General features: G+C 40.4%; 1 protein-coding gene across 1 annotated transcript; it reads right to left on the reverse strand.

Annotated features, from left to right (window-relative positions):
• Positions 1–7,806, reverse strand: LOC101845446 (putative deoxyribonuclease TATDN2). Its single transcript, XM_005091908.3, has 6 exons — positions 7,772–7,806; positions 6,949–7,215; positions 5,498–5,675; positions 4,029–4,158; positions 2,464–2,688; positions 1–440 (listed from the first exon to the last, which is right to left on the reverse strand). Exons 2-6 carry the CDS (start codon positions 7,181–7,183, stop codon positions 309–311), a joined length of 900 nt encoding a protein of 299 aa, XP_005091965.1. The 5' UTR covers positions 7,184–7,215; positions 7,772–7,806; the 3' UTR covers positions 1–308.
• Positions 7,807–11,019: the final 3,213 nt, after the last annotated feature.

Genomic DNA, 11,019 nt, shown 5'->3' on the forward strand with positions numbered 1-11,019 from the left:
TTGTGGGTGCTTTACGTCATAGAACATTAAAACATTTTGGGCGGCACTGCACGACCGTGCTCTATGGACAAACCGCGCCTGATTACCAGATAGTTGAACAGGCTCTACTTAGAGCCTCAAACAACTAAATCATCAACGTCAATGTCCATGTAACTCGTCGCAAGACAAAACAGAAACCTTTATCCTAATTGTTGCACTTTTTCGCATAATAAACATAATATGCAAAAATAATACAACTTTCCTTCACACCACACGCTTTTTGTAAGCAACACTTAACTTAGAGGGTTCATAAAGACTACAGGCCTAGGTCACACTCCATACATGTCCTGGGTGTTTCTACGGCAGGCTTCCAAGACAGCGTCAACTGAAATATCCTTAAGTTGAGCCAAGCACTCAGCTGTGAAGAGAGCAAAGCCTGGGTGAGTCACCTTTACCCCATTCTGTGGATGAAAAAGATGGGGAGAATATAAGATTAAGAAAAAAAACTTAACATCGTCATCATCCACAATGGATCCCTCTCTCTCATTAGTTACTGTTATAGAGTCCTAGGCAAAGCAATATTACGATAACAAATAGCATTTGTATAGCTCATATCCTTGCTAACAGCATGCTCTAGGCACTAGACAATCTTAATCATATTACTGACAACAAAAATCAGAATAGTCTTCGGTACCACTAATAAGAGAAGTAGAAAGTGCAAAAGACCCTGGAGTGCCCACTGGTTGAGATATGAATGCCACGACATATAAAAACAGAAAAACATTACTAATCCCCAACTTAAAGGAACTTAAATCAGTTTACACAGATAATGGCGCAAGTGCCTAACAGAAAGCAGAGCTGAATATCTCCCTAGACACGGACTTTGTAAGACAGATATAAAATTAGATGACCACAGGAGTTTTCTTTTGAATAAAACATAAGACAATATTATACCATTTGCAATTTCAACAGACTGCAGAGTCATGTTCACCCGTGTGGTTCTGGGGGCCCTGTCCAAGAGACAGGGAAGCAAAGAATAGAACCACTGTATCCGTACCGCGTATGTCGTAGAAGGCGACTAAGGTCGGTTGGGCAAAGGGTTAGCAGCCCTTTCCCGTAAAACAAAAAGCAGCTACAAAAACATCAACAGATAAACCAACACGACTGTCAGTTCTAGAAGATGGAGGACCTTCATCACAGAGGAGAGGAGAGAATATGGAGAGTAGAATGACGCAGGGTGGTGAAAGCCGAAAGGAAGCCACCAAGCCGAGAAACCTCCTGTCGACCAGAAGACCAAAGATGACAAGGAGGCGAGTGGTATGCGGGAATGGAAAAGGCGGGGACATCATGGAAACAGATAGAAAAGGATGCTCAGGACAGGCTTCGTTGGGGTAATGCTGTTGATGGCCTGTGCTCCACTGGGAGTTAAAAAGGGAGAGAGAGAGCAGAGTCATGAGTGCATCCATTTGAAGAAAACAATAATATACAGTACCATGCTCAGTTTGAAAATAGGCCTACAAGTTGAACTATGGTATGCGGATATGATGAGGTGGAATGAGAATGGTCACATTCCGTCAGGAATAGATTGACACAGCAGGTGGTTGGAGGGTGCATCTGGTATGTTCTTCTATACTTCCCCCCTGTTGTTTCTCTCTATTTATTATTATTATTATTATTATTATAGTAGAGGGTTTTACGGCGCTCGCAACTGCATAAGGTCATATGAGCCCCAAGGGGTGGGTGTCAACAGAGAAGTCTTTACAAGGAACCAAACTTAGACTGCTCACCTCTCAAGCTTCAACAGCACAAGGTCTGCTTCGACTATCAAGGCACCCCAAAATAGCAGGTCACAAGGAAGTGACAAACATACAAAAAGAAGTAGAGGAAAATGACAAGAGTAAGGATCAGATCAGGAAAGAAAAAGCAACAGTTCCCTGTTGTAGATCAGGCACAGTTATGAGCGTGACATGAGTCAGCCCATTTACAATTCTACTATGCTTGAACGAGAAATGTCCCCCCCTTGGGAATGGCCTAAAGACACTTCAGTCAGTGGCACTGCTCCGCGGGGTTTGTTTCTCTCTGCCTGTCTTACTTCTTCCATGCCCTAAATAACCATAGTTATCTTAATGCTCTTCGCTTTACTCAAAGAAACAAAACAAGAAAGAGAACGAAGAAATGCCGACAAAAAGAACAAGTATCACATCACTCCACACTCCTAGCCGATACCAACAGCATTCCATCAAGACAAAGGAAATGCAGGGGAAAAGAAGAAGGAACAGAGCACACAACAGTTGGGAGCTCACCAACCAATCACAACACATTCACCAATAATGAACCTCAAACATGAGAGTTAAGAGAGGCATAATCTAAACACAATAATGATCATTTCGTATCGAAAAAAGGAAAAAAGACAGACACAATTGATGAGGTGAACTAAAGAAGTAGAAGCTACCTATGGCACCCTCTCATCATCTGACCTCTCACCTTCACACCCTCCGGCACAAAGTACGGTGCATCCGTCTCCAAGAGAACTCGATCCAGCGGCACATCAGCGGCCGCTTTCTTCACCGCGCCGACAGCGTCAGTTTTGCGGGTGATGAGAGGAGTGAAGCCCAGATAGAGGCGGGGGAACGCACTGAGCCACTCGTGGGCTGTGACTACGTCCTGGGTGAAGCAGTGTCGGTGAATGGGCCACTCATGGGGGACCATCTGGGGACAAACATGGTTGTTTCTTGAGCGGAGATCTGTAGCAGAGAACCTGCTGCAGGATAAGATTTGTGAGGCATCGTGGTGGCATCAGGCACTCGTCATAATAATGAAATCTCAGAAAATAGCACTTTTCTGCTGGTGTGGCAATTTTTATCCATTTTTTCTTTAATCCTACATCTTTACTGTCCATTTAAAAACACATTTCTGTGTAGATTTTACTGAAACACGTTGATTAAAGGCACAAAAAAGGTAAATTTTCAGTTTCCAAGGATTCCAAAGCTATGGAAGTCGTCATACTTCGGCGACCATTTTCTCGCAAATTTACATCTGAAACCAGACCACCCCCACCTTCTCTTAAAATAATAAATATCTCGATTTTTATTTAAGATAAATAGAGGTACTTTTTACATCTACAGCAAGACAATAGAACACACTTTAAGAAAACATTTCCACATGCCCAAAAATTGACAATGTTGTTAAAGAGCAGTACAGTCAAACCGGCTGCTCATACGGCCACATGTATTAGACAACCACCTGAACAAACCACCATTACCCATTTCCCCTTGCGGTTTTTGTATATTATGATGACACTGTATAAGATTCAGACCAATATTAGCTATCATTGAGTTCAAATTTAGCACACAAAAACCACCATGTTTCACCTATATCAGGACACATGCAAGTGTTCAACAGTTGAGAGGTAGTTTCCTGCTAGCTGGAATCAACTACATAGAGCCTGCAACAGGTTCAAATAAAAGATGTTGCCACTAAGTAAGTAGTTCACAGCAAGTGATTTGACCACAGCTACTCTTCAATAAGACCACATAAAACAATACATTAGTCAACGAGAGGCAGTTAACTGTAACACCATCTGAATAGCACTGTATTTTGCTTATTTTTATTTTTAAAGAGATCATATTCACATTTAAGGTAAAGAGAACAGCTTTGACAAGCACATTATTAATTATGGTCATTCAGTGCTAGTAAGAAGCAATCACCCACCATGTGAAACTGTTTCTACTTTCATACAAATTTCAAGTTATGGAGGAAACGTCAGACCTCATTCTCATCCCAAAAATGAGCTTGACAAATTCAAGTACAAAGACATGCGTTCAACACAAACTCAGGAAGACACACAACATTAACAACAGAACTCCTTAGTTTTATTAAAAGTTTTACGGCACTTGCAACAGAATAAGGTCATGTAAGTGCCAAAGATTAGAGGTGTTACAAGAGAGTAACAAACATAAAAAAAGAGGGGAGATAAGGACGATAGATGTTTGATAAGAAAGAAGGAGCAAACAACACCAGAAGATCACCCGCCAACGACCCACACCGACCTCCTTCAGAATGACGAGACAGTCATCGTCAGCATCACGGCAGTGAATGACCAGGGGCAGCTTGAGTTCTAGAGCTAGAGAAATCTGGGACCTCATGACTTTCTTTTGGGTCTCGGCATGTTGAGAAAACCTGAGGATCTGAGAAAATAATTCACACAGATTTGTTTTGTCAATCTGGCGGTGTTTTTTTAGAAAGTGTTTACAGCACTTGCAACACAATAAGGTCATATAAGTGCCGAAGATTAGAGGTGTTACAAGAGAGTAACATACACACCAAAAAAAGAAGGAATTTTATAGGAAAGTAGGAGCAAACCACACCAGAGCACCCGCCAACCACCCACTGCCAGTGTGGATGTTGAGCTACACTTCATGAGTTCAGCTAGTGTTTGAACACCTGCATTTTGGCTAGGAGGCAGATCATAGTTTTAGTTTTAATTTATATTTCATGCCACTTGTCTTGTAAAACAATTTCAATTAGGTTTTTCAAAGTGGCGAAGATTTGAGGTGTAACAAGAGAACAACATACAAAGAAAAGAAGGTGGAGAAATTATTTTGATAAGAATTATAGATGTTTGACTGGAAAGGAGCAAACTGTACCAGAGCACCCATCAACCACTCATCCACAAAGGCAGATTAGGACAATACCAAAAAAAAGTAATAAAAGTGTAGAGGACTACATCAGCGAGCCTACCAACAGGCAGCAGTCAAAGAAAATGTTCTACATTCCACACAAAAGAAAGTTTTTCTGGGGGGAGAGGGGAGTAAATGAAGATCTAGGTGTTTTATACGTCCACTGACACAATTTTGATCATTTGAGAGACATATTTCGACCCTGCCTGAAAGGACCGACCCGGGCTGAGAAGGTTGCAATGTCCAAGTAGTTTTTATTTCCGTATCACAATTGCTTTTCTGCTTTTACAGACAGACAAGCATAATGCTAGTTCATTTGCTATTTTGCTGGATTGTAGGGTAGAAGATCTTGATCTGAAGCTCCATAGAGTACATGTTTTGAATTTTTTTTTTTTTTTAGTAGAGGGTTTTACGGCGCTCGCAACTGCATAAGGTCATATGAGCACCAGGGAATTAGGTGTTACAAGAGAGTAACAAACATAAAAAAGAAGAAGGGAAGATAAGGACGATAGATGTTTAATAGGAAAGAAGGAGCAAACCACACCAGAGCACCCGCGTTTTGAGTTTAAGCTGTAATTAGGGAGCCCAAGGAGTGCATATATTGAATTCAAGTAAATTGTACAAGGCCCCTAGGGTACTTAATATTTATTGTGTTCAAGTCGTATTTAGGAGTGATCACGACTCCTTGCCCAATTACCTCAGCCCAAAAGACAGTGGTAGTTTAATCTTACATTCCACCTTCAGAACAACCTTTCCATGTAGAGATAAACTCCATACAAATCAGCCAGCTGTTTGCTTTGCTGTTGTCACAAAAAGAACATGGCGGTCACTGTACTCACGTTCCGGAGTAGTCGAGTCCGATCTCACCGAGCGCCACAACTTTGGGATGCTGTAGTGCAGAGCGTAGACCTTGTAGGTGCTCATCAGTAAATTCAGTTGCACTCTTTGGGTGGCAACCGATGGCTAGCCAGACATTGTCTGTGCTGCCTGCCATTCGAAGAGTGATATTATCTGGTTCTGTTAGGAATTTGAAAAAATATTGTTATAAACCACACTCACACTAAAAAAGAGCAAAGGGATCAACCATAAAGTTACGGGATTGAATATTAAGTCTGCAGGGGTAATATGTGTAGACTGTAAAGCACATACAGCTTGTTGTTGAGCAGGAATTTACCCCCAAACGAATGCTATCCTTATCATTATTATTAATACTGATCCGGGCACAACAACATGATATACTTGAAAAAGAAAGTCTCTACAAATGTCCTTCACTTCACACTGAAAATAATAAGCACCCGACTTATCTAGTATGTGCACAGGTGCCTATAAAACAAAACTTGTAATAATGCTACCCAGGAGGCTGAGAATGTTTTCGAATGATATGTCGAGGAAATAATACATTACAGGGTTGTAAAAACACATTGATCCTACTTTTAAGCAGGGATATGAAACATTAATAAGCATTCTATTAAACATCATGAAAAGAAAAGGCCACTTATTAGGTATGAATGCGAAAACAAACAGTACGTTTACTAAAGAAAACACAAAGGGAAAAAAGAGATCCAAAGAGCAGGAAATAACACACTATCTTTATCAACTAACATTTTTTCTCATCGTACGACTGAAATAAGAAGAGCAGATGGCAATCGCTGACAAGTGCACTTAACCTATCCATTCATTCTATAAGCACTGCACTTCATCACCTTTTAGAAAGAAATATCTGAAAACCATAATCCAACATTCCCTATTTCTATCTTTAAAATGCCCATAGATTGGGGAGAAACTGAGACGAAACCTGTAAAAGTAAAAGCAAAAAAAGGTGCAAAACTTAAAATGGAGCAGTTTAACACCCCCGACAACTGTTATATAAGACAGCCAATATACAAGGCCAGATCAAATTGAATTTTTAAAAAGTGAAAAGTGCCTTTTCCACGGACACAACATCGGACTGAGCTGAGCCTTGAACCCCCTAATCTGCAATCTCATCATTGAGGGTCTGGTAGCCAAACCACTAGTCTACCGGCACCACAAAATGAAAGCAGTTTAGACAAAGAAAAGCAGACCGCTGCAAAGAAGAGACAACTTTGAAAGCACAGCAATGCCAATTTTGCGACCTATAAAAAAAAAAAAGGTCCTCACACCAAAGTCCTAGCAGTCTCATTACAGTTCGTCTTTCTTTTAAAAAATGTTTTACAAAGCGGTCCAAGAACCCTTCCGTTACCATAACCCAGCTAAAAGATTAGGGGAAACTTAAAACTATCCAATACATGGTCAAAAAAGTGAGACTCACCATTTGCTGAGAATGTTTTTGGATAACAAAAGACAGCCACACATCCTTCATAGTTGGCAGGAAAGGATTCAGTTTGCTCTGTCAGAAAACTTGAATAGCTGTGATCTTTCCCCAGCTTTAGTCTGGAGTACAGGAGGTCTATATGGCAGTGGCTGTCCACAAACTTGTGGATGTAACCTCTGCTACGACCTACGAGTTCAGCAAGAGAAGCGGCTTTAGTCCAAAACTGGGCCATGTCCACTTACTGTACCTACCAGATCACTGTAGCTGAATGGACAGAAGAGGAAGCAAAGTGTTAGTCTATATTGTGGTTTTCACAATTTATTTATTGTGAAAATCTCTAAAGTTGAGAAATAACATGACAACCATAAGTCAGACAGGCTACATTGTGAGATATCAGTCACAAAGCCTCAAGGGAAACTTTTGAAAACATACCGGTATATACAATCGAACCTACCACGAAGGCCACCTGTACAATACGGCCATCTGTACAAACGGCCACTTTCCATTTCCCCCCTTGCGTCTTTTCTATATATATAATTTAACTGCGTAAACTGGGCACCTGTCCAACGCGACCAAAGCTACCTTATTTTATAACCCTACATTCAATTTTACCTGCCTGAGATGGCCAAGCGCGATCTTGCATCACCTGACACTTTGTCGTAAATTTTGAATCGGTACCTCACGCTGTGGACAGACCGTCATAATCCATTCACCCGTCGTTATTGCTAGTCCCTCCAAAGAATGTTTACCCAAGTTGACCAATGTGTAACAATAAATTTTCAACTGCTGGTGAGGGAAGCATGTGATACATCTTACTTACTTTACTTTATCCGTCCTCTTGTACCTCTAGGGCGTTGACGGAAGAAACTTTCTGTCTCTAGCAAGTTTGATGGCCGGGCTGGGTGGGATATTGTATGTTCTTAGGGTATCCTTCACACCCTGGATCCAGGTTTTTCTTGGTCTTCCTCTTGCCTTGTACACTGATGAGATACATCATAACCTATAAAAGCCCCATCCACAACTCATACACACACATTCGTATGTGAGGTGACAGGTCACAGTTTTGTTGACCTTATCTGTAACAAAGTAACAAAGGACGTTAACGTGAACTTGCGACAGAAGCGTCCCTCGTTCACCGAGTGGTGGCAACCTGTGTGTTTGTTTGAACCATGCAACTCAGTCTTCATCTCAGTACACATATTATTTAAAAATTTATTTTACCCTGGCACAAAAATCTACAACAAAAAAACAACCAAAAACCCTTCTTACACTGCCTCCCCCCCCCCCCTCCTTTTTTCTTTTCAAAAGAAAACAAAATCATTTTGTTTTCACCTTACGGCAGTCTTTAGCCAAATATCAGCCCTGGTTTTGACGTCAGAAGGAAATGGTTTGCTTTCTTCATTCTGATCAGTCCTGCCTAAGATGGCCACACCTGTGTTATACGGCTACTTTTCTCGTTGGCATTGGGTGGCCGTTTTACACAGGTTTGAGTGTATTTTATTTGAAAATATTAGCAGACTCCATTTAATTATTATTTTGAAGATTAACTAATTATTACCACATCAACAATGTATAAATTCATTTTTTTATATTAATCAAGTTTTGGGTTTCTTTATGAAAGGAGTCACAAAAATTTTACACCCATCTATTGTAAGAGTGATAAAAAGTAAAAGTTCATAAATATGTATCATTTCTCACTACATACATACACTTTACCAAAGTCTTTACCATTTAAAATAAATAAGTGTATATGTTCCAAGTAACTCCTATCAGGTACACTGTTTTATTCAATAAAGAGACAGGGGTACAAAGTGTGATCCCCGTCGCCATCAGAGCAGGGTTTTTCATTGTGTTCACTACATTCCCTAGATCCAAGCTAGGTTTGCGAGGCACCTTAAATTGTTGGATAAGCATGAACAATTTCAGAGGTTTCGTGAGGAAATTTTTCTACCCTATGATCCGTACGTCGTGTTTTACTATCGTATCCATACGACATGGGGAACTCTGCGCCACCACTTTAAAAGAGGAAATTTACTCGTTAATCCGATCCGTAGGCCTACGCTTTGCATAGCATTTAAAATGATTTTTTGAGAAATACAGAAAGTTTCAAAGAGAGATCTTTGGACTAGAAGTATTCTAAAATAATGTAGAATACAACCCCGGGGGTACAAAATGACCCATGGGTGTACCAATAGAGTTAAAGATTAACAATTAAAAATAAAATCTTTTTAAAAAGGGCATTTCAAGCCACTTATTTTTATATGCTGTCCGGACTGAATAATTCAGGTCCTACCTGGTAAGAACTGAAGTCTCAAGCTACTTTTTAAAAAACGCACGTAACTGCCAATCAGTCGAGGGGCGATTCTGTTTTTTGTTTGGTTTAGTAAAGGTTTTACAGCACTCGCAACTGCAAGGTCATTATATGAGCGCCAAGGGGTGGATGTCAACAGAGAAGTCCTTACAGGGAATCAGACTTTGCTCACCTCTCTAGTTTCAATAGTACAAAGTTTGCCTCGAATATCAAGGCACCCCAGAAATAGCGGGTCACGAGTGTGACAAACATACAAAAGAAATAAAATCTAGATCCATCTAGAGCAAAAATGACGATCGCAAGGACAAAGGAAAGACCAAAAAGCAGTCAGTGCAGTTCCCTGGTGTTGCAGTTCAGTCTCAGTATGAGCATGACATTGATGAATCAGCCCATTTACAATTACAATTCTACTGTGCATAAGAACTTGAGATGTTAATGTCCCCCATTTGGGAATGGCCTATAGACACATCAATCAAGTAGCACTACCGCCCCGGGGGTTGGGGCAATTCTAATAGGTTGAGTTTGCAGATACGAGTCTGTTGCAGATACAACATCCGTGTAATTTGAACTAGTAAATATGTCAACTGTGCAATGAGATGAGGCTTTCACAACTCACAACTTAATAACAGTGAGCTGACCCCTACCTCGCCTAGATCTAGATATCTATACTACACCTTGACTAGGACTTGGAGGTCCTTGTTGTAGTGAGGCAGTAGAAGGGTAGGGAAAGTTAAAGCTTCTTAGCTGACTTACTTAGCTAATACAAGCACCACTGGTGTCACAGTCACTAACATGAAGTATCCACCTCTGATACAATTGGAATTGATAGTTTGCAAAAGAAGTAGATATAGAAATCTTGATGATTTTCTGAACGTGGACTGCGACATATGATATATAATATATCAAAATAACACTGACTTGATTTCATTTGTTATAGAAATCTAGACTGCGTGTATGATCGGACTGCTGACAGCTGACTCTCGTTTGTTTACATCTGGAATCCGGTTGGGTAGCCAAGTCCAAGATACGTCACTCGCATGATAACAGAGGGGAAATTCTGCCCCGATTACCTCCCTTCTTGTAATAATACCTTTCTTTAGCCTGTGAACATACTATGGAGATTTTTTCCTGTGCAGAAAAGTTATAAGTAAATAGAACGGAGGCTATGCAAATGATTATAAATTTAAACACGTATTTACTGTCTCTGGGCTACGCAGTGGGCAGAAAAGCATGTCTGATGAAAGCCATTTCCCCTCTAGGGCAAATCAAGGTCAAACTGTCGAGCGTGTCAGACTATCGCACGGAAAGCTATAATATTAAGTCAAGCTAGTTTGTAAAACAAACTATAATGAAAGCTCTAAATTAGATCGTCATTGTCAAAATTCTCTCATAATAAATGGTGTAGCTGCTTTTCATTCCGAGTGAAGAATAAATGCCAAGCAAACCTATTAAGATAGAACACCTGGCCTTCTCAGATGAGAGCGAAAAAACTCGGAGGTCCCGTGTGCAAGCTGCGCACGTTAAAGATCTCTTAATTGGTGGTCCTAAAATCGACAAGAGTAGGTAAAATTCAAAATTAATTCCTACCAAACTGGAATGCCATAAGCCAGCCTCAATGGAGCGCTTTGAAAAAATCTGAAGGTGACGTCGGCTTGATAAATGTGTTATAATCTGTATAAGTTCACTCAGTGGGCAGATGGTCCAAAGAACTATTTCATGCACCCTTCTCATTTTTTATTACATATAATTTTATATAT

The sequence above is a fragment of the Aplysia californica genome, unplaced genomic scaffold (assembly GCF_000002075.1).
Source record: "Aplysia californica isolate F4 #8 unplaced genomic scaffold, AplCal3.0 scaffold00037, whole genome shotgun sequence".
In the NCBI taxonomy this organism is placed as follows: Eukaryota; Metazoa; Mollusca; class Gastropoda; order Aplysiida; family Aplysiidae; genus Aplysia; species Aplysia californica.

What these genes read in the sequence shown, in the direction of transcription:
- LOC101845446 (XM_005091908.3), bottom strand. Translation starts at nt 7,183, where the DNA reads ATGGCCCAGTTTTGGACTAAAGCCGCTTCTCTTGCTGAACTCGTAGGT. An exon ending in GTCTCGTCATTCTGAAGGAG is followed by an intron (nt 2,689 to 4,028) that starts GTCGGTGTGGGT and finishes GTTTGTCCCCAG; the next exon opens with ATGGTCCCCCATGAGTGGCC. An exon ending in TTGTGCCGGAGGGTGTGAAG is followed by an intron (nt 441 to 2,463) that starts GTGAGAGGTCAG and finishes TTTCATCCACAG; the next exon opens with AATGGGGTAAAGGTGACTCA.